General features: G+C 51.4%; 1 protein-coding gene across 1 annotated transcript; it reads left to right on the forward strand.

Moving 5' to 3' along the window:
• The first annotated feature begins 885 nt into the window (after positions 1-885).
• XKR7 (XK related 7) lies at positions 886-23,375 on the forward strand. Its single transcript, XM_036924739.2, has 3 exons — positions 886-1,475; positions 20,426-20,628; positions 21,867-23,375. Exons 1-3 carry the CDS (start codon positions 886-888, stop codon positions 22,820-22,822), a joined length of 1,749 nt encoding a protein of 582 aa, XP_036780634.1. The 3' UTR covers positions 22,823-23,375.
• Positions 23,376-23,475: the final 100 nt, after the last annotated feature.

The following is a 23,475-nucleotide window of genomic DNA, read 5'->3' on the forward strand; positions in this document are numbered from 1 at the left end:
AAGTGCATCATCTTCTGGCCCTTTAGGATCTCATCCCTCAGAACCCTCCAGACCCATCTTCCCTAGCTTTCCACGACCCTGGATCTGTGATCCAGACTTCCTTGAAAACATGCCTTCCAGTCTCAGGCCACCAGGCCTTTGCACTTGCTCTTTCCCCCACCTGGTATTTCCTCCCATCCGTTTCCCTCTGATGCCGCTTCCCAGTCCCTGCCGTGCTAGCAGCCGGAAGGGGGTCCCTGAGGAAGGGAAAGGGCTAAGTGGGGAGAGACAGCAACTCTCAGAGCTGCAGTTTTCTTAGCTTCAAAACAATAAGAAAGACAGAGCACCTCTCAGAATCAAAGAAGGGGTGGGGTCCTCTGGAAGGTAGAAAGTGGTCTGCTGGCATCAGTGATTACTAAAGGGTTACTGGGGTGTCTGCCCAAGCAGTCCCTTACTTCTGAGTCCCTGGTCCCCCACCCTCCCCAACACAGGCCCCTGTTGGTTAGCAGAGGTGATACATGAAAGACGAGAGGATGCAAAGGGGGGTGGTGAAGAAAAGAGGAAATAAGGAAGTCGAGCGGGGTGGGGGTTGAGAGGCAAAAAGCATGTGGCTGGGGCCTCACGCCCGTGAGGAACGAAGGAGAGGGTGACCGGGAATGCCCTCCCCTCTGGTGCCCCCTTCCTTCCCAAGGGGGCTGCCCCCCTCCGGCCACTGCCCGGGAGGCGTGGGGGGGAGATAGGGGGCGGCGCCGGGGGGAATGAATAATTGAAGTACAGAGGGGAGGAGGAAGAAAAGGAGAAGGAGGAAGAGGAGGCGGCGGGAGCCTCCTGCCCAGGGTCCCCTCCACTCTGCACCCCACCCCCTCCGCCGCCCGGAAGTCGCTCCCCGCCTCCTGCTCTGCCAACATGGCCGCGAAGTCGGATGGAGCGGCGGCCGCAGCCGCGGCCGGCCCGGGGCCGGAGGGGGCAGCCGGCGGAGCCCGGGGCAGTGCGGGCGGGCGCGGAGAGGCGGCAGCGGCAGCCGAGGGTCCCGGAGAGACCGGGCCGGGCGGCTCGGGGCCGCGCTACGAGCTGCGGGACTGCTGCTGGGTGCTGTGTGCGCTGCTCGTGTTCTTCTCCGACGGCGCCACGGACCTGTGGCTGGCGGCCTCCTACTACCTGCAGGGTCAGCGCACCTATTTCGGCCTCACGTTACTGTTCGTGCTCCTGCCCTCGCTAGTCGTGCAGCTGCTCAGCTTCCGCTGGTTTGTTTACGATTACACAGAGCCCGCGGGGGCCCCGGGACCCGCCGTCAGCACGAAGGACAGCGGCGCCGGCGAGACCGCTGTCAGCACCAAGGACAGCGTCGTCGCCTTCCGGACCAAAGAAGGCAGCCCCGAGCTGAGCCCCCGCCCCGCGCCCTCCTCGGCCGGCGCCTACCGCCGCCGCTGCTGCCGCCTCTGCGTCTGGCTGCTGCAGACCCTCGTCCACCTCCTGCAGCTCGGCCAGGTCTGGAGGTAGGAGACGCGCAGCGGAGGGAACTGAGCCCAAGGAGTATGGGGGTTTGGGGTGAGGGCTGTCTGCTGCCCCAGCTATGCTCTGATCTCCATAGGCCCCCCTCCAGTCCTGACCTCCACCTCGCCCCACCCTATTGCAGCTCTGATTTCTTCTCTGCCAGCTCCTCCTTGACCTCTGTCCTCTAGCTCTGACCAACCAACCCCACTGCCATTCTGGCTGAGCTGGCCAGAGAGGAGAGGATGGGGCAACAAGGGAGAGAAAGAGATCCTTAGGAGTGTGTGAATGAGGAGGGCCCTGGGCAGATGGGGATGAGTGTGGAGCTTGGAACAGGGCCCCAGAGTTCCCTCTAGCTCTGACCCACTCCTCTCTGCCTGAGTGTGGAGCCTGAGCTTAAGAAAGATCTCAGAAGTCCTTCCCTGCTCTCAAAGATTCTTAGTTTGGAATTGCAGTCCATTCCTAACCTCCCAGGAGAAAAAGAATTTGAGGCAGCTAAACTTTTTGGACTTTTGATTAAGGATATGCCAGACCCAGCTGAGAAGCTGCCTGACTCCTCTATGTGACTCAGTATCCTAGGACTCCTTCAGTGTGCCCCACCCCCAATTGGGCCAAAGGGATTTGCGATCTTGAATCTGAGATGAGATGGCCCCTACCTGTCCTTTAATCCCCTGAGAGTAAAACAAAATTGAGGCTTTGTACAATCAACCCATATCCAGGCTTCTTCCTCTGTCAAGACTGAGGGTGCCTGCTGTGCTGAGCCGAGATAATCAGAGACAGGGAGAATTCTGAGCCTAGGGATTCCCTTGACTCAGAATTGCTCTAGTAGCTTAGGCTGTACCATGCACTGACAGAATGAACATGCCTACTATGTGATCTTAGGTAAACCCCTTCCTCCCTCCAAGCCTCAGTTTCCTCACCTGTGAAATGAGGGAGAATTCCTACTCTTCTCATCACACTGGTCTACCATCACGTTTTTCTTACCTGTTGGGATGATGGAGTAAGAGGTCTATGTGAAGGCCCTGATCATTTTTACATGTTTTAGGAATGGAATAGATTATCATGATTATCACAGATGTGGGGAAGGCATGGAAAAAGTTAGTCACTGTGGAGATGTAAAGGTGATTATTGCTGTTGTTATAGCTATTCTGCTACTTATTAACACATTCTGCCTAACTCAGAAGATTCCATTCTGGGCTGAGGGTTGGAATCAGGACTCCCTGGGCTTGTCCCAGCTGCTCACTTGCTGTGTCACCCTCGTTGTGCTGCCAAATCTCTCTCCAGCTTGGTTTCCCCATCAGTGCCTTGCCTAGATGATGTGTATATTCCATTTAGCTTGCTATGTGGGAAAAGGGGGGTGGGGCTTTATCCACACAAGGTGGTTTTATTATTGTTAGCTTGACCCATAAAAAGATTCATGTCTACATCCAGGAACTAATCTGCATTTATCATTCAGTGCCCAAGTGGACAGATGGTAAAAGATATTTTTAGATTCTGAAATGGCAACTTCCTATTCTTGGTAGCCAAAGCATCACCCCCCTTTCCCTTCAGCCTAAAGTGGGCCAGCTGCCCCTTGACTCACTGACAACCTCAAAGCCCTCTCCTTCCCTTGTTCAGAATCTACTTACAAGGAACTGACACGTCTTTCTTGAACATAAACTGAAGTTACCTCAAACAGGGCAAAAAATGGCCATGGGGTGGAGGGTGGGGGCATCAGGGGAGTGGCTGGAGACGGCTGAGGGTCCATTGAGCTCCATGGTTTCTTAAATAAAAGAGCTAGCTATTTCCACTCTCCTCTATTTGTAAAGTGAGAGGGTTGGGATGAGATGATTTTGCAGGGATGACAGACTAAGGGCCCTTGGGTTGGCCTGGCCTACAGAAGTGTTTTGTTTGGATTGTACAGTATTTCAAAAATCCAGAGTCCTAGCTTCTCTTGAAAAAAAGAAAAAAAAAGGAATCTAGTAGGATCAGGCTTGTGACAATTTAGACAGAATATATATGCTCCAGTTTGTCCAACTCCATTCCCTTTGAACACATCTGAACCATTTCACTTAGGGATTAGGGGAAAGAGAGCCCTAATTTGCAGTTCTATAACAATTATATTACTAAGCACTCATTTTGTGCTAAGCCTGTGGGTTGCCTTTTTACCTGTTTCAGCTCTTGTATTCTTCCTAATAATCCTGGGATGTGATTTGTATTATCATTCCTACCTAACAGATGAGGGAATGGAGCCTCAGAAAAGGGAATCCTTGCCCAAGGTCATGTCACTAGGGAGTAGAAGAGCTGGGGACTCAAGACTCTGCCTTCAAGCCCAAGTTCAATTTATCTACCCTGCAATTCTACCACTAAAGTGTCCCCCAAGCTCAAAGAATTATGAGTCTGAGATCCCAAGATTCCAGGATGATAGAAAGTCAGGGCTTCTGCTGCACTGAGATAAGAATGTGAAAGGAGGGGAGGGAGATGAACTATATGTCTGAGGATAGGGAGACAGTGTATATTGTGGGGAAAGTGCTGCATTTGGGGGCAGTGTTCAGGAGACTTAAGTCTTTAGTTGGGTTTATAACTAGCTTGCTAGGTGACCTTGGGCAAGGCTCTTCCCACCCTGGGCCTCAGTTTACCAGTATGTGGAATGAGAACATGAGATTTGATGACATTAAGAGCCTCCCTTTTGGGAAGTCTGACTCTGGGTCTAGTTAACAAAGCTTAAAGCCTCTAGGCCCCTGTCCCAAAAGCTTTGGATTCTAAAATGGCTGAAGGTCTTGTTAAATGGAGGAAAATCCAGGCAAAGTATAGGGAAGGCATCTGGGCTGGCATTCCTAGAAATTAAGCATGTTGACACCACATGTTTGCTTACCACGTGAAATGTTCCCACAAAGAACAGGTTCGCGGATCAGCGGGACTTAGTACAGATGTTCTGAGCAGTGGAACTGGGCAGCGGGAGTAATGAGGAAGGAGATGAGCGTCTGAGCCCTATAGGATCAAAGCTGGGAGACTGGCCAGCCATTCACCTCCTGATCCAACACACCCTCAATTCTGAATAAAATAACCTGAACCATAACAATATCTTTCAACTCCTCATGTTTGTAGAATGCTGAATCAAAAGCCTGAATACTTTAAAGAGCCAGGTAACAGAGACCTGTGTCAATAAAAGACAGCATTACAGGACAAGCAGTGTCCCAGGGAAGGGGGGCGCTACTTGCCTCCAGCTGCTGATGCCTTTAGAAACCATGGATCCAGTATTGTCAAGTCTCCATTTGTCAAGAGAAATGGGAAATTGGGATTTTTGTGTGAATTCTGCCAATTTTCAACTACTAGTTAAGATTTTTTTAAATAGTGTCAACCAAAGGAAACATATTTTTGGACCCATCCTCTTTGCAACCTTTGGGGTGGGTATTGTTATTATTATTTTAAACACAAAATGGGGCTCTGAGGAGGGAGAAGAGGGAAAGGAATTCATGGGTACTGTGCACCCACAATGGCCTAGCAGCCGCCTGTGAGGTGCTCCAGGCGTGTGATCTCATTTTACCCTAAAACCTTCCCTCTGGTTGTGATTCATATATCCACTTATCAGACAAGAAAGTGAGGCTCAGAGAAGTCGAGTAACTTGCCCAAGGTCACCCAGTGAGGAAGTGGAAGAGATGCGAGGTGCCCACCCAGCTTTGTCCAACTCCCAAGCCCAAGCTCTGGCACCACCCCACCAGCTGCCTGGAAGTATCCCAGAGCAATGGCCCCATATGGAGATAGACTGATCCCTGAGAGAGGAGCACACAGATCCTCGGTGGGACATGAAGCTGGCTGTGCACTGGACACCAATCTGCGTGTCCATCCTTCCCCACCACACCCACCCAACCCTCTAAGCTGTTAAGCCACTCAGAGCTGTTAAGCCAATTAAAGTTTTAACCCTGTCTCCTCTGACCCTGTAGGCAGCAGAGCGGTAAGCCATGAATCCTGCTTTCCCTAATCTTGAACTCACTGGGCCCCTGCTTTGCCCAGATAAGCATGATTCGCTAAGCCAATTAGTGGACGATGATCTGTCATAAGAGTCCTGCTAAGCCGTAAGGATCTGGGGACCCCAAAATGAGGAGGGAGGAAGGGAGGCAAACAGCTTTGAAGGCCCTCCCTCTAATGTGCCCTCTATGTCTGGACTCAAACACTGCTCCCTCTGCCTCCTCACAGGCCCTGCCCTCAAAAGAAGTTCTGAAATTAATTGGTGACCTTCTCAGGCTCAGGGTCTCTTCTCTGGGAAAAACAAGATTTCTTGGCTTAATGGTTAAGAGCATGGACTCTGGACTCAAATATCCACAGTTTAGATCCTGATCTTACCACTTCCTATATGTGATCCTGACATGCCATATAATCTCTCTGTGCCTGAGTTTCATCCCTTGTAAACTAGAGACCATAATGGTACCACCTCTTGGGTTGTTTCCAGGTTTCATGAGATAATGTGTACCAAGTGTTAGCAAAGGGCTGATCCCATTGTTAAATAGCCAGAACTGTTGGCAGTCATTAGTGCCATTAGCCTGAGCTTTGTTCCCTATAGAAGGAGGTTTGTTCACTGAACTGGTGGCCAGAGAGGGGGCAGGAGGGCAAGAAGGCCTCAAAGGCCCCTGGTGCCATGGCATGGCAGCCGTTCCTTTCATCTGTAGCCATTCTTACTTGACTATATGGAGCACCTGCTATCTATCAGGCACAGTGCTGAATTCTGGGAATAGAATGGTGAGCAAGACAAAGTCTCCACCCTTGTGGAGCTCAGTACTCTAACGGGGGAAACAAATAAACAAACAAAATAAAATAGAACGTATGATTATATACATAATCCAAGTGAGAGAAGATAGGGGTTGGACCAGGGTAGGAGCAGTGAGGGCAGGTGTCCATTTCGAGAAAGACAGAATATCTTTGCTCGCTTTGGTCAATTTACCCATGGGGACCAAAGAGCTAATGATTAAGAAATCACTCTGAAATCAGACATATCCTGTGTCTGCCACTTTCTGTGATTTGGGGCAAATGACATAACTTACCTGTGCCTTGATTTTCTCATTGGCAAAATGTACATCCTAATAATAGTACCTACCTATCACATGTGGCTTGAAACAGTAGTAAATTAAATAATATATATATGGTGTTTAGCACAGTGCCTGGAACACAAGAATTCCAGTGCAATTCTCATTAGCCATTATGATTTGTATTATTATTTATAAAACAGTCCAGGGGTTGGATTCCATAGAAGTTTAGCTCTGTCACCATGATTTCAACAGAGTTATCTCTTGAGTTTCTCTTTTTGGATATAGTGGATACAAGTCTTAAGATTTTGTTTTGACAATCCCACAGCTGAAACATATTTACAACCATCTGAACTCAGTGACTGTCCACAGGTTCCTCCCTGCTCCGACTTGGCAGGGTTGTTCCAGTCCAGCCTCACCACCCACCTCTTGGGAGACCCCTCTCCAGGACTCCCCACCCCACCGCCCTCCTCTCCCTGCCCATCCGGCAGCAACAGGCCATTAGAGCTGCTCCGAACAGACACAGTGGCGGCAGTTGGGCCCCACGTCCCGTTTGATCTATAAAGACCACACAAGAGAAGCCTTGCTGGGAGGAGGGAGAGCTGCCAGGAAATAGCTTTGAACCCAGCAGCTGGGGTGAAGGTCCCTGGGGAGAGGAAAGAGGATGGGTTGGGAGCTCCCTTGGCTCTTCCATTCACCACCCTGTCTTTGTTAGGGCCTGGAATTCTTCCCCTCGGAAATCCTGTCAGCCTCCACTTCCCACCACCCCACCCCAGCCCACCTCCACCACCTGCAGCCATAATGAAAGTTCCAAAGCTCAGATTGGACCCTGCTGCCAGAGAGCCAGAGAGCTGGCCCTGCTTCCCTCTGCCCCTCAAACAAGTCCAAGTGCTTTAGCCTGGCATCAGAGCCCTTTGCCTCCTGCCCTTTCATCATCTCCTCACTGCTCTGGGTCCCAAAAAGCAAGCCACACACTCCTTTCTTTTATGTGCCTGAGGCGCTGTGCCTGTGGTCCTTCCTCCAGTAACACCCTGTTCTCATTCTCTTCCTAGAGAAATTCTGCACACCCTTCAAGGCCACGCTCAAATGCTGCCTCCTCTGAGAAGTATTCCCTGAGCAAACCCAACACAGGCCACTCACTCTCTGTTCCTTGGACTCCACCCCCAACTCCCTCAACCAGGCACATTGTGGTTTTTAATCTAAAATAGAAATTGCCTGGTTGTTTGTATGTTATAAAGGAGCTGTGTGTTCTTGTTGAAACCTCAGGCAGCACAAAAAACGTGTAAGGAGACTTCCCTCCTCTTGTTGTCTTTGGGGGCAGAGAATTGGAGTTAGGGGAGATTGCCACTTCCTACCTAGGTATTTCTTGTATTGCTTGAAGATTTTACTCTGGTTTTTAATTAACTGAGAGATACATATATATGTATATATATATGTATCTCTCAGTTAATTAAAAACCAGAGTATATATATATATACATTCACTTATTTTTTAAAAGTCAGATATTACTGAAAATAGTAATTATCATTTATAGAGACTTAGATTACATCATTCCTCGTCACAATAATCCTGTCACGTGGGGAGGGTAGTGATGAAGAATAAAGACTGTGGAGCCCAAACTTGAGCTCTGCCACTTATGAGCTGTGTGACCTTGGGCGAGTCACTTAACTTCTCTGGGCCTGTTTTCCTCATCTGTGAAATGGGTTAATAATGTCCCTATATAAATGGCCATTGTTAAGGCTTATTGAATTAATATATGGAACATGCTTTACACATTATTCAGTAAATTGTAAGTGCTCAATTAGTGTTAGTTAAGATTATTGACCCATATTACAGATGTGGAAATTGAGGCTCTGAGAGGTAACAGCCACCCAGTTAATAGTAAGTAGCAAGGCCAGGGTTTGAAGTGATGCAGTCGTGCTCCCAAGCCCACATGTTTAACCACCAAATGATATGCCTTCTGCTAGTTAAGCATGTTCTTACAAAACAATCAATCATGTATTGCTTGGGAAGAGGAAAAAAAAATCAGAAAAGCATTTAAAAAATTTTAATGTAAAATACCCCCACTGTTAACATTCTGGGTTCTTCCTCTCAAACTTTCCCCCAAGGCACAATTACTCATTCCTCTTCAGCCCCACAGTCTTGATCATATTCTGTTGTCATCGTCTGCTCACCTGGCTGGTTTTCCTACCAGATTACAAGCCCCTGAGGAATTGGGGCCTTGTCCTTTCTTCTCTCTGCCCCCATGGTGACTGGCTCGGAGCATACCTTCTGTCGCTGTTGGTGGCCTTGTACCAGCCAGTTTTGGTGAGGTCTGTAGCAGTTTCCTAGAACATGAAGTTGGTTGAAGCCGGCCTTGCTTCTGGGGCTGATGGGGGCTCTGAGGGGTGTGCGAGCCCTGTGCAGTTGTGGCCTTGGTACACAGCTCTGCTAGGCGTGCATCAGCAGCCTCCCAAACTGCCAATGGGCTGATGCGGGCTAAGGGCAATGTGATTATGTTTGAATAAGATGTAGTAGGAACAACCCCAGGGCTGAGTTCCCATGAGGATGCAGGTGTGCCTGATTTAGGAGGGAAGTTCCTCATATGCATTAGGTGCCCAATAAATGTTCACGTGAACTGAATAGAATCTTTGAAATCAGAATCTTGAGCAGCATACTTCACTGCCTGAGGTTCAGTTACTCCATCTTACTGTAAGGCTTAAGAATCCTGAATGCGTTTCCCAGGACTCAGACAAGAGAGCAGAGTAGCAGAGAGCTTGGGGCCCTGCCCAGCTCGTAGCTCTCTGATGTCCTAGCTATGTGACCCTGGGCAGCTTACTCACCAGCCAGAGCTCTAGTCTCATCTGTGGAGTGAGAATAGTGGTAGTATCCACCTCTTAAGATTCTCGTAAAGGTGTCATGAGATAATATAAATGTGCACAGGGCTTTGACATACTATATGCTCAGAAAATATTTACTACTTTTACTATTCTTAAGGCCCAAGTAGCAGCCACGCTACTTGCTGGGTAACAAGATAGGGGATAGGAGAGGGGCATCAGGGGTCCCAACACCCACTAACCCTCACCCACCAACCCCCTTACAAGGAAGAAGACTTGATCTGTGGCTCCAGAGATAGTGTGAGGACAGATGACAACCCAAGGTTCAAGGGAGGCAGAATCTGTCTGAATAGAAGCGAGAACACCCCGACTGGTCAAGCTGTCCAGAAACAGGGCAGGCTGGCCTGACTTTGGCAGGAAAGCTGTAGCAGGGCCTCCTGCCTTCAGTTTAGAGGATAAACTAGTAGATGCACTCTAAAGCCGCTTATAATTTAGACAGTCTGTAGATCTAACTTGGGGGTTTTATGATGCCTACCACCAGACCACAAGTTGCAGATCAGCCGCCCATGGGCAAATCTAACCTAAGGATGTGTTTGCTTGGCCCACACAGTATTTTTTTCCCTACTGGTTAATGAAATTTTTTATCACAGAAAGTGTTTAAATATAAGCAAAGGCAACAGGGTAATGATGGCCCATGTACTACCACCGCGCTTCAACAATTAACTGCTGGCCAACCTTGTCTGATCCAGGTCAGCACCATCCAAAAGAACTTCCTGCCGTGATGGAAATAATCTGTACCTGCAGTGTCCAATACTAGCCACGCATGACTATTGAGCATTTGAAATGTGCCTAGTGTGACTGAGGAACTGAAATGTAAATTGTATTTAATTTGAATTAATTGAAATTTGAACAGCCGTATTTGGCTAGTGTAGGACACGTAGGTGTTGAAGAGCATAGGTCTAGACCCCACCACATTTCTTTCCCTTCCATGTTGTTTTGAAGCAAATCTCACACATCATATCATTGCACCCATAAATATTTCAGTACATCTCTAAAAAGATAGATTTCTAAAATATAACTAAGACATGGATACTGTCATCATACCTAAAAAAAGGAATAATAATTTCTTTAAAATTCATATGGTATTTTTTAAATTAACTGCCAACATTTCCAAACTGGGAATTTTTTTTTTGCCTAAATATCCTAATTTCCAACTATTGTTAAAAAATTGAAATTCCAGCCACTCTGGGCTCACATACTCCCAGGGCATGAGTCAGCTGGGCACAGCTGTCTTTTTAGACAGGGCACCCCTCTATCATTCCCCAGAGTCGCTCATAATATCTCTACCATCTAGGATCTTACAGGCCAGGGACAGATAGAAGTGGTGCTGTCTCCCTGCCTTGATCTCCAAGTACCTTCAGGTGCCGCTGAGAGACTGGAATCTAACCCCTTTTCCCCCAGTAGCTCATGCCATCCTGCTTCTGCACAGAGGTATCAGGAAAAGGGAGAAAGGGGGGAAAAGCCCTGGGCTAGAGTATGGAGTCTTGGGTTAGTCTCTGCTCTGTACCCATTTCACAGATTGGGAAAGTGAGGCCCATAGAGGAGAAGAGATCTGGCTGCACTCATGCAATGAAGGACATTGAGGCGTGAACTTGGTCCCAAATGTTGTGTTGGGGAGGGGTTGCCTGCTTCCCTGCTGAACAAAAATAATAGCTGATGCAATGGATGGGATGGGAGAGGGTCTCAGTTTTTAAGCCAGAGTCTAAAATTATTGGTAGGGAAATGTTTGGCCTCAGCCCAGCAAAAAAAAAGAGGTGCTGTGACTCTGTAGGGGACTGCTGAGGAGGAGGGAGACAGCCTAGCTCCCAGCATCACATTAAATAGGAGCCAAACGTGTAAAATCACATTCTTTTCTGACATTTATGACTCATTTGGCTGCCAACCTCAGGAAGTCCCATTCTGCATCCTTGCAGGAGGGCTCACCATCCAGGGATGGACAGATGTGGGGAGGGGGTCTCAGAGCCATTCGCCCCAAGAGTTTCCTGCGCCACGTTGCAGGTGAGGTAGCTGTAGAACTGGAGGCGCAGTGTTCCTCGGAGGGCCCGCAGACTGCACCTGGGTCTGCAGGGCCTGACTCGGCTTGATCCCTGTTCTGTGGTGAAGTGCAGGAGCTGCCTCCTCTGTTGCAGCTCCTCTGTTTCTGGCTGTTGACCTTGGGCAAGTTACTTCTCCAAATGCCTGCTGAATGTCCCTGGAGTCCATGCCTTTCTGTCTGGGCCACCCTCAGCTCTCACCTGGTAACTGGCCTTCAGCCTTCTACCCTTGCCTCCCTCCAATCTGTTCCCCGCAGCCAGAGCACTCCCTCTAAAGTGCAGAAGCGCTGTCTAACTCTGTTGTCACTACTTTGTTTCAAAACTTTCTGTGGATCCCATCACCATTAAAGATAAAGACCAAAGGTTCATCAGGGCCTGCCCCTTCTCTCCCTTTCTCACCTTCTCTGACCTACAGCCGTCCTGACCACTTCCTGTTCCCTCCCAAGTCAGGTCTTTGCCCATATTGTTCCTTCCTTCCTTCCCTCCGTCACCTGGTTAACTCCTATGCCGGCTTCAGATCATGGCTCCGTAGCCACCTCCTTCAGAAAGCCCTGCCTGACTGCTGAGCCGGGCCCAGCCCTTCTTCAATAGCATGGCCTTCCTCAGTGCTCAAGCACAGAATCTTGTTTGGAGCATGTCTGGAACCCATTGTCGCGGCATGTTTATATGGTGATTTAAATAACGTCCAGCCCCACTGCTAGGCAGTACCAGATGGGCTGGGTCTGTCTTGCTTACCATTGCATCCACCAGCACTTTAGCACATAGTAGGCACTCAAAATGCTAGGTAAATAAGTGTCAAATGAACCTCCTCTTTTCTGAGATGCAGTTCCCTTATCTGGAAAATGGGGATCATGCCCATGAAAACTCATAGGGCTGCAATGAGGATTTTAGCGAGGGCTTCCATGAGTGGCAGTTATTTTCAGGCTGAGGATAAAGACCCCAAAGAAGATCTGCTCTGGGAACTTGCCCCAGAGGGATTTCTCTGATCCCTCCTTGTCTCTTGGAGACATATTCAATGAGCACCAGGTTCTATCAGAAACTAAACTGGAAACTACAAGGTCTTCTCTTCCTGTTGTGACCTCTGAGTCAGACAACGCCTTAAAACCTCCCTGTCGTCAAGTACCAAGCACTGGGCTGGGAGTTAAATACATAGTACCACTTTCTGATTTCATGCTACCCCATAAGGTGGGCATTGAGCTGAGGGGTTTGAAGAGGGAAGCAGCTTGAGCAAGAACTACCCAACAGAAAGTGATGGAGCTGGAATCTGCACCCGGGTCCCCTGACTCCCAAGCCTGGGTCCTTTCCTTCTGCACTTGACTGCCTTTACTTGGGGAGCTTATAAAGCAGCACTTACCCAGTGCATTCGCACTCTCCATTCACTTACTTACTCAATAAACAAATACATATTGAACATTAACTAAGTGCCCAACATTAAGGACATAGCAGAGAACAGGACAGCCATGGCCCCCACACCATTGGAGAGATAGCTAATAAATATGTAAGCAAGTAAATTAGACCATTTCAGGTTGTGATATGTGCTATTAAGAAAAGAAAACAGGGTAACTTGACAGAGGTGGCCAGAGGTGTAGATAGAAGTGCTTTGGAGGTGGGGCAGGGGTGTCTGGAAAGGCCTTTCTGACAAGGTGACACTGAGCTTGATGGAAAGAATGAGAATGTGCCAGGCATTTCCAAGCAGAGGCCCGAAGGCTGGGGTGACCTTGGGGTGTTCAGGAAGCAGCTGGGGAGGTAGGAGATGGGGAGGGTGGAGGGAGATGAAGTTTTAGAGGTGGGCAAAGGCTGGATCACACTGGGCCTCAAAAGTCACAGTGAGGATTTTATTCTAAGGCGAGTGGGGAGTGGCATGGCCTGATCTAGGACTTACAGGCTCCCTTAGGCTGCTATGTGAAGGATGAGCTCTAAGGGGGCAAGGATTGAAGGAAGGAGACCAGGGAGGATGGAGGCTGCCTTTGATCTGGAGCCGGGTAGCTTGGACAAGTGGTGACACCAGACAGAGAGAGAGGAGTATGTGGGCTGGGCCTCAGTGTTACCAGAACTGGATGAGTATGGAGATGGGCCTAAGGAAAACTCCATGGGGCAGGAACAGGTTCCTTGGGCCCATTCTGTAGAGGAGAACTGAGGTCCACACAGGGGTTGGACTTTGCCAGAAAATCCAATGAGGGGCTCGAGCCTGGGTCCCCTGACTCTCCAGTTGTTATTGTCACCCCTCCCCCAGGTTTCTCTAAACCCACGTAATCCCAGGCAAAGTGTTTAGGTCCACCGCTGTCCAGTAGGGGTCCTCCTGGGCAGCTGTACTGTTGCGGGGGCCAAAGCACCTCCTCTGGGCAGGCGCCTGTGGAGAGCCAAGTCTGAGTCCCAGGCCTGGCGTTAACTTGCTGGGAGACTTTATACAAGCACAGTCCCTTTCTGGGTCTGTTTCCTCACCTGTAAAATGAGAGTAATGACATTACCCACCTCAAAGATTTGCCATGAGGAGTGCGCACTGTGTATAAAAAGGCTTATGGTGGCCTACCATACAGTTGGCGCTCAATGTGAGTGATTATGATTATTATTAACACCTGCACACTGTCTCCCTACAGCCCTACACAGCAGTAAGGGGTGCAGCCTCCTTCCCATCAGCCCTGCTCCCCAGCTGCCCTCTGCTCACCCCGCAGGGGTCCTAGGCCTGGCCCACGGTAGAGACTGGAGAGTCCGCCAGGGCGCCGGCAGTTCCTGGATGGAGCGGAGCGGGGGAGCTGCTGGGAGCCGCTGTGGTTTGGGCCCAGAGCTGTGAGGGGGAGGACAGAGGGGCGATAACACACACTCAGAAAAGCGGAGACCGACAGATGGAGGAGCTGAGGATGTGAGAGACGCAGACAGACAAAGGGAGCCCCGGAGCTGGGGAGAGGAGGAGCAGGCCTGGAGGATGGCAGGAAAACTGCAGTCACATGTGCCACAAGCTGAGCAACAGACCAGCAGATGGGCCAGGCAGCCGAGGGACGGAAAGACAGACAGACAGACCAACAGGCAGACCCAGTATCCAAGAGATAAACAAAGACAGAGAGAAAAGCAGGCCCAGTATCCAAGGGGACAAACAGGCTATCCTGACATCCAAAGGATGGACAGACTGATGTTGCAGCTTCTAAGAACAGACAGACAGGCTGACCCAAGACCCCAGGATTTATCTGACTAACTGAACATAGTATCTAAGAGAAAACACAACCCACAGGCCAAGGGACAGCAAGGGGGACTGACTCAGCGTCCCAGGGTGAGACTGGCTGACCCATATCTGCGGAACAGATAAATAGGCTGACCTTGCATTCAAGGTGCAGACACAACAGGCTGACCTGAGGCACAGACGGACAGAGACTGTGACCCCGGATCAGAGGGCAGTCAAAGGATGGGCCCATGGAGGCTGAGGCCCAGGCCAGAAACTCTGACCAGTACCAGAGATTCAGGACGACCCCAGAACAGCAGACGGGGGAGGAACAAGGTGACCCAGACACTGGGCCCAGAAGCTTCTGGCTTCTCAGGGATGTGGGATCCCCTCATCCTTCTCCCTGCTACCCATTAGAGAGGAGCCCCCCAACTTTGGGGGATGCTGGGAGGTTCCTGGGTCACAAAAGCAACCAGGCCTGGGGAGAAGGGAACATGTTCCATCCATTTCTCTACCCTGCCGCCTGCTTACAGAGGCAAAGGTTTCCAGAAGGGACGCCTTTTTAGATCCTTGAGTAGAGGGATCTCACAGCCTAACTACTGGCTTCTCTCCCCTTCAGGCTTGGTTTTGTTTTTTGTTTTTTTCTCGCAGCCTCACCCTCAGCAATACGCAAATATCTGCTCTTCCAATTCCCTCCCAGACATGCTTCCTCTCTTAGCGCAGGACTGGCAATCAGCAAATTAAATCCAAAATAGATCTCTGAGAGCCTCTGTTCCCACACCTGTAACATGGGGTAGTAGAAGCTCTGTTAGGTTCTGGTACACACCGGCCTCAAGCAGTTTAAGTCTGAGAGGTGCCAGCACTGGGGAGGCCCAACCAAGCTGAGGAACATCAGGGGAGGCTTCCTGGAGGAGGAAGGATAGAAATGAGTTAGTGAGGACCAGAGTTGCTTGCGAGGTGTAAACTCAGGCAGAAGAGTGCCAGGTTCTGCAAGGTTAGGAGGGAGATATGCAAACACTCACATTTATTGAGTGCCTTCTACATGGACTGATGCTGGGGTCACCAAGAGGATGAGACCTTTACTCATGGACCCGCAGTGGTAAAACAGAAAACAAATGTGTAAATTGACACATAAGGTTGATAATGTATATTAAGAAGAAAATCAGACAGGTCAATGTGATAGACGAGAGGGTTTGGTGAGGGCAGAGGGGCTGACATGGGGTAGGTGACCTGGCAGGCCCCTCTGAGAAGGCGACACAGGAACTGATGAGCCAGCCACAGGAGGATCTGGGGAAGGGGTGTTCCAGGCAGAGCAAGGAGCACTGCACACATCCTGAGTCAGGAACAAGACTGGCTGGGTTCGAGGAAACTCCAGGGCACCTGGAAGTGCTGGGAACAAATGAAACTGTGGTTTGAGATAAGCTGAGAGAAACAGACAGCCAGATGGTTTAGGGCCTGCAAGCCAAGGGGAGAAGCTGGGATTTTGTTCCAAGTGTGACAGGAGGCCCTTGGAAGGTTTTGAGAAGGGGAATGACATGATCTGACAGGTTTTTAAAATATCCTGCTGGTTGCCATGTGGAGAATGGACTGCAGTGGGCCAGCAGTGGGTACAGGGAGGCTACTGAGAAGGCAGAAGATGATGGTGGCCTGGGCCAGGGGGGTGGAGCAGAGAGTAAGGATGGACTGGGGATGTGTTTTGGAGAAGAGCAGATGCCCCCTCTCCCTAACCCCCACCTCATCCCACCCCATGGTTGGATTCCTTTCCCTGAATGGGGCATTCTTCTACGTGGGTATTATCTGTCCCATTTTGGTGAAGATCAACTTCTTCCAACTTCCTTTCAAGTAGAGTGGAAGAGGGTAGGCTTCCTGGAGGAGGTTTCAAGAGAGGCTGTTTAGTGATCAGGAAGAGCCAGAAGCCTCCACCTAGCATATATTCCCTCTCACTATGTGAATATCCCTCTATGGTTTACAAATTACTTTTAAATCCATCACCTCATTCAATGCTCACAGAAAGAGGAACATGAGGCTCAGAGAGGCAGAGAGACTATCCACGGCCACCCAGCATCCAGGACAGGTCTGGTAAGCTAACCCACAGACCCAGAATATTGCTGTCTTGCCTTTGTGATCCTTACCCTAGGGGATGTGGCAGGCAGTATAGTGAGTACCTGCCCCTTTTTAGAGAAGGTAAACTGAGGCCCAGGGAAATTAGGTTGCATGTTCTGGGCAGAGTTGTTTTAAGACCTTTGTGGGCCCCACATCTCTCAAGCCTATTAAAATGCAGTCACATCGAACATCAAACATAAATTATATATAACCAGATAAAAGCCAAATTGCAGTTGACTGGCTGATATCATGTTCTGTTGTGCAGACATTTAATTAAACATTTATTAATTTTGATTCTACAGTTTTTCCCCATGTTTTAGAGCCAATTTTCCAGGCCTCAAATGTTTTCCTAGGCCCATGAAAACCTCACAGGCCCTTTGCAGTGAGCATTTAATGCCGGCTGAAGGAACAGCCACAGTTTGGGGTCCTGTTGCTAAAAGGGGCAAAGAGAGGCTGAACCCAGGCCTTTTCACCTCCAGACTGTGGTGTGGTCTTTCCATACTCCCTGCTGACCCCAGAGGCCTCCTCTCTTCCCCTGTCCCTTCCCTGCTTAGCCCACAGCCACCCTGGGCTGGGCAAGCCCTTTGTCTGTAGTTAGCTGGGGCGTGGGGCCTTGGGAGATGACAAAGGAGTGGGTAGGAGTGGGCAGGGAGGTGGGCAGCCAGCCTGTCAGGTGGTGATGGATGCTGGCCGGCCTGGGGCCTTCCTCGCGCTGACCTGGGCCAGGAAACAGATGGTCTTCCAGCCTGAGAGAAACTTCCAGGGTGTCGTCCTCCCCCAACTCCCCAGGCCCCTTCACATTGGACCAGCTGGTCTTCCCTTCCTGTTCAAAGCCAGAGCTATGGGACTGGGGAAAGCAATGGGGTCAGTAAGGAGATGGAGGCTGGGCAAGGTGGTTGTGTTCTGGGCCCCACACAAGCTCTGGGTCTCTCCCCCAGGCCCCGTCCTCTCACCATCTCCAGCTCTGCTCTCTGCCTCTCCTCTGTGCCCTGCCTAAGCTCAACCTGTCATTCCGGGCCTGGACCAAACCCCAGCCTCTCCTGGCTTTCCTCCAATCCAGCCTCCAGAACAAGCCTTCTGAGCCAGCAAGCTGATCACATCACCCCTGATTCTGGGATAGAATTCATATTTAGAATAAAATATGAACTCTTCAGTCCAGAGTTTGATGCCCTTCACAATTCTAGTCTTCTTATGTCCCTGCCCATGAAAACCCACCCCTCCAGATGCAGCCAGCCACCGGCCGTTCCCCTAAAAGGCCAAGTTCTCTCATGCCTCTATGCCTTTGCTTCAGCTGGATCTTCCACCTGGAATGAATGCCCTTCTGCCTCCTGTGGGCCTTCAACTACCTCCCCATGCTTTAAACATGAGATCAGATCTTCCCTGACTCCCTCCCCAGCTAGATCCACATCTCTCCTCTAGGTTCCACAGCATCTTAGCGCATCTATTTCAGCTCTTATCTTGTCTCTCTCCCACGGGACGGCAAGATACTTAAGGGCACAGGGCCTGGCACACAACAAGTGGTCAGAATATACTTGCCACATGAATGAACAATTCTGGCTGCAGGGATCCTTACGTAGGAGATAGGCAAGGGCCCGTAGAGTGGAAAATACAGGAAGACAGAATTCTGTTCATCAGAAGAAACACAGTCCAGCCTTGGAGCTGTTCAGAAGCTGAAGGCCCTGCCTCAGGAGGTAGGGGTGCCCTATCCTGGGACATGTGCGAAGAGAGGGTGTAAAGGCATGAGGCTGAGAATTGCTGCAGGAATTCCTTCATTGTGTGGACGAGTTCGACTGAGGGGCTTTTGCATTTCTTGAGTCAGCTTCCGAGGGAACAGCCCTCTTGCCATCTGGGCTGCCGGTCCCGTACTGCGTCATGTTCAGGCTGTGTCTGCCTCCTCAGTTTGTGTATGGAAGACCCAGGGATGGGGAGGAGAACCCTAAATGGGATGTTTCTGGCCACATTTGGGGGGAAGAGTTTGGGTCCCAGAACATTCACTCTGAAAGGATCCCCAGAGTCATCAAACCCATCCCTCTTGTTGGCAGATAGAGAAACTGAGGCCCAGAGAGAGCCATACCATTGCTATGACTGGGATACCCATTTGGGGAAACTGGGTATCAGCTAATCCTAAATTCCAGGGAGGACTGTTTCTTCCCTTGGGCTGGCAACACACAGTTGAATATAGTTGGTCTCTAAGTTCCCAAACATCCTAGAAATACCCACTTCTATTTGGGTATAGACCCTCCAAATCCCTGGCCCCTCAGTTTTAGATTCAGGCAATAAGGTCACTGAGTCTGTGTTGGGATTATCTCCCCTGATTTCTGGGGAGATAACTTCTAGAGGAGTCCTTTCTGGTTTTAGCAAAGTATGTGCCTACTCTGTGAATCAGAGAATTTTGGGGGTTGTGGAACAGGGTCTCTGGCTGCAACAGCCAGGGAGAGAGCTGCTGGGCAAGGAACCAGGGCAGAAATCAGATCCAGAGATTTGTGTGGACAGGTCCCTTGTCATCCCACATGGCACTGCACTTTATAGTCGTAAAGTATCTTCCCATCCATTTAATCCTCACAGCCACTTTAGGAGGAATTAACTAGGGCTTAGAGAGAGTCTTGCTCAAGATAACACAGTAAATTAGAAACAAAGTCAGGAAATGAACTCAGGACTTCAGAATTCCTGCCATACCTCCTACAGGGCTACCAGAGTCCATTCAGTTAAACAAACTTGCAATCAGGCATGCAGGCAGTCATTCAGCCAACGCACATTGAGCATCTACTGTATGCTAAGAATTGAGGATACAGCATTTAGCAAGCTGACCTAGTCATTCTAACAGAGTTCACAGTCTGGGGGAGATGGATGCATAACCAAGCAGTTACAACCCACTGTGACAAATGCTAGGTTAGAGGGAAGCCTGGGAGAGGTCCCTACCCCAAGTGAAAGGTGGTCAGAGGAGGCTTTTGAAAAGAAGTCATGTGTAAAAGCTGAACCTTCTAAGAAAAGCAAGAGTTACCCAGGTTTGAAGTTGGAGGACAGGGCAGGTTGTTCCAGGCAGAGGGAACAGCCCAGTAGTGAGGAGAGCACTGTAAGCTGGAATCTATGACCTGTGCACAGCAGCTGGAGCCAAAAGTTTGTTGGGAGAAGTGGTTCAAGAAGCAGCAGCAAAGTCTCACATGCCCAGATCTTGCCCAGTGCCCTGTGGGGAGAACCGGGCAGTCACAGGTTGTAGAACAAGCCAGGGGACTGCTGGTGGCAACAGAACTGGGGGCTGGCACCAGGGACTATCCCTGAAGGAACCTAGGTGCGAGCAAACTCTTCATGACTTACAGAGGCCATGTTGCGGAATGGTTAGTGTGTGGGCCCTGAGGCCAAGTTATCTGGCTTTGAATCCTGGTTCCACTGCTTCCTAGCTGTGTGACCTTGGACAAGTGACGTACCTCTTGGGGTCTCAGTTTCCTCATCTATAAAGTGGGGATAATAATAGGGTATTGTAAGCTCAGTGCACTGTGAAGTGTCAGGAATCCTACAAAGAAAGCAGGCCCTAAGCTGCCGAAGCAACGAGGATGAAAATGCTCTATTACGGGCTTACTTCGCGCCAGTGTTTTAAGCTAGTGAGCCCATTCGGCGCTCCGCACTATAGCCCCACAACGTGGTCCTTTCAATACGCCCATTTTACAAGCTGAGGAAACAGGCTCAGCGCAGTGAGTGACTACTTTCCGCTCGCAGAGTGGCCAGGGCCGGGATAGGAGGGGCGAGCGCGATGCGGCGTCGGAACTTGACACGGCGGCGTCCCTTCCGCAGGTACCTGCGCGCCATGTACCTGGGGCTGCAGAGCCGCTGGCGCGGGGAGCGGCTGCGGCGCCACTTCTACTGGCGGATGCTGTTCGAGAGCGCCGACGTGAGCATGCTGCGCCTGCTGGAGACCTTCCTGCGCAGCGCGCCGCAGCTCGTGCTGCAGCTCAGCCTCCTGGTGCACCGCGGCGGCCAGCCCGACATGCTGCCCGGTAAGCCCCGGCCCCTCCGCGCTCTAGCCCAGAGCTCCGGGGAGGCCCTGTGCTCCTGCCCCTCCGGGCACACTCATCTTCACATTGTGCGGGCCCCACCGATCCACCCTCCCTGCTTCAGGCCCCCTGGGGGACGCCCTGCCCCTCCGCACCCCACCTCCACGGGAGGCCCCCCATTCTACTCTCACTACCGTCCAGGCCCCTGGGGACCCTCATGTCCCCTCCAGTGACCTCCTTTCCCTCAGTGTTAGGAGAGACCTGGCCCCTCCACCTCCTCACCTCCTTTCAAACCCCCTGGGCGCCGCCCCTTCCCACCCTCCTCCTTTCCTTGTTGCCGGGCAGACCCCATTGCTGCCAAGTACAAAGAGGCCCTTGCCCCCATCACCACATGTCAGACCCTCCCCAGCCTTCACGCCCTGGGGACCCCCTGCCTACAGATCTGCTCAGTCACCGTCACTTTCCGGAGAGCCTGTCTGTCCACCTCTCACTGCTCTTCATCCCGCTGGGGACTTTTCCCAGGCTAAGTCCTGGTCCGCAGGCACTCAGGCCCCGCCTTGTCCCTTCCCTAACTCTGGCAGACCAGGCCGGCCCCTTTACTGTCAGAGAAAAGTCCCATCCCCAGTGTCCCTGGAGCTCCCCATGCTCCTCCTACCCAGACACTGCCCCGCCCACCTTCCGTGTCATCTCTCAGGCCTCTGGGGATCCCTTGCCCAGCATACCGGGCTGCCACAAACTCTCCCGCCTGGATTTCCTTCCCTTGCCTTCAGCTGTGCTCAGCTTCGATGTCCTTCTCTTCACTCCAGTCTCACCCTGGAGGCCTATAGCTTCTAATTGTCCCTGCCTGGCTCCTAATTGTAACCCCCTTTGCCTCCTTTTCCACTCCCAGAACCCTGGACCCTAATTTTCCACCCTCCCACCAAGAACCTTGAACTCTAACAGCCCCATACTAGAGACCTAAACTTGACCCTTATGGAAACCAAAATCACCTACCTTCCCTCTCCTACGTGCTCCCACCCCTGCAGAAGTACCCAGCCCCATCCACTCTCACTGCCCCGCATCATTGCCCTGGAAGACCACCCACCCAGACCCCACACCCGGATACCCCTCCTGATTTGTAGACCTTTCCCTTGAACCTCCTCAGAACCCAGCTCCTGATCCAGAACCCTCCCCCTCTCCCCAGACCCTGACCCAGACCCACCCCTAACCCAGCCCTCCCCACCCCCACCCTGTCTCCACAGCCCTTTCCACCTCCGCCTCACTCCTGTCCCTGGCCTGGACACTGGCCTCCTACCAGAAGGTGCTGCGGGACTCGCGGGATGACAAGCGGCCCCTGTCCTACAAAGGTGCCGTGGCCCAGGTGCTGTGGCACCTGTTCACCATCGCAGCCCGCAGTCTGGCCTTTGCACTCTTTGCCAGCGTCTACAAGCTCTACTTTGGCATCTTCATTGTGGCCCACTGGTGTGTCATGACCTTCTGGGTCATCCAGGGCGAGACAGACTTCTGCATGTCCAAGTGGGAAGAGATCATCTACAACATGGTGGTGGGCATCATCTACATCTTCTGCTGGTTCAATGTCAAGGAGGGCCGCAGCCGCCGTCGCATGACCCTCTACTACTGCATTGTCCTGCTTGAGAATGCCGCACTCACCGGCTTCTGGTACTCCAGCCGCAACTTCTCCACCGACTTCCGCTCGCTCATCCTGGTCTGTGTGGTGGCCTCCAGCTTTGCGCTCGGCATATTCTTCATGTGTGTCTACTACTGTCTTCTGCACCCCAATGGGCCCATGCTGGGTCCTCAGGCGCCTGGATGTATCTTCCCTAGGGCCCCGGAGCCCTGTGGCCCACCAGCTGAAGCTGTCACAAGTCCCCCAAGATCCCTGCCAAGGACTACAGGAGCAGAGAGGGATGGGGCCTCAGTGGGGGGCGAGCGTGCAGGGACCCCCACACCACCTGTCTTCCAGGTGCGGCCTGGCTTGCCTCCCACACCAGTGACCCGCACCTTGCGAACAGAGGGGCCTGTCATTCGGATTGACCTGCCTCGTAAGAAGTACCCTGCATGGGATGCTCATTTTATTGACCGCCGGCTCCGGAAGACCATTCTGGCGCTGGAGTACTCCTCACCCACCACACCCCGGTTGCAGTACCGGAGCGTGGGGACCTCCCAGGAGCTGCTGGAGTATGAGACCACAGTGTAGGCCACAGTCTACCCCAAAAAGGGGTAGGCTCAGCTGACCCACATCAACCACAGTGTTGAGCCCAGAATTTCAGGGCCACCAGGCTAAGGGAGAGCGGATCTGTTGGTCCAAGGGTAGAGTGACCCCACCATTGGGTTCTTTCAGGATAGGGGGCAGCCTTGTGGAGGCCCCAGCCCTAGGCCCTGTTTTCAGCCCTGTGGCCAACTTCCTAAACTCTCCTGAACCGGGGCCCAGGGAATCAACTGGTGCTATATTGCCACTTCCATGGAGGCCTCCATACCATGTCTGGTGCCAGGGCCCCACACCCTCTCTCTCCCCTGCCTGGAGTTACCCACGCGTTGCCCCTTCTGGACCTGCTAGAACAAGGGCGCTGTGTAGGGTCCATGACCTAGGCCCTATGCTCCTTGTGGGTATGGAGGGGGGCTGCCCCTCTGGTAAGAGGAGATCTCTGAGAAGGATGAAGGAGGCTGTGGAAGATGTGAGGTGTGGTGAGAGCATCTGGCAGACAAAGGTGTTGCACTTCCCATGGAGTCTGAGGTCTGGAGCCTGGGCAAGAGGGAGATTAAAGGAGGGAGTTGGGGTGGGATGGGGGGTTGAGGGTGGGGGCCGACAGTGCTGGGGCTGGACAGGAGGAAGAACCGTGAGACATCTGA

The sequence above is a fragment of the Manis pentadactyla genome, chromosome 5 (genome assembly GCF_030020395.1).
Source record: "Manis pentadactyla isolate mManPen7 chromosome 5, mManPen7.hap1, whole genome shotgun sequence".
In the NCBI taxonomy this organism is placed as follows: Eukaryota; Metazoa; Chordata; class Mammalia; order Pholidota; family Manidae; genus Manis; species Manis pentadactyla.

Excerpts from the sequence above, each read along its gene's own strand:
- XKR7 (XM_036924739.2), top strand. The coding sequence starts at position 886 with ATGGCCGCGAAGTCGGATGGAGCGGCGGCCGCAGCCGCGGCCGGCCCG. Across the intron at positions 1,476-20,425 it reads CAGCTCGGCCAGGTCTGGAG|GTACCTGCGCGCCATGTACC; the intron begins GTAGGAGACGCG and ends TCCCTTCCGCAG. Across the intron at positions 20,629-21,866 it reads CCAGCCCGACATGCTGCCCG|CCCTTTCCACCTCCGCCTCA; the intron begins GTAAGCCCCGGC and ends CTGTCTCCACAG.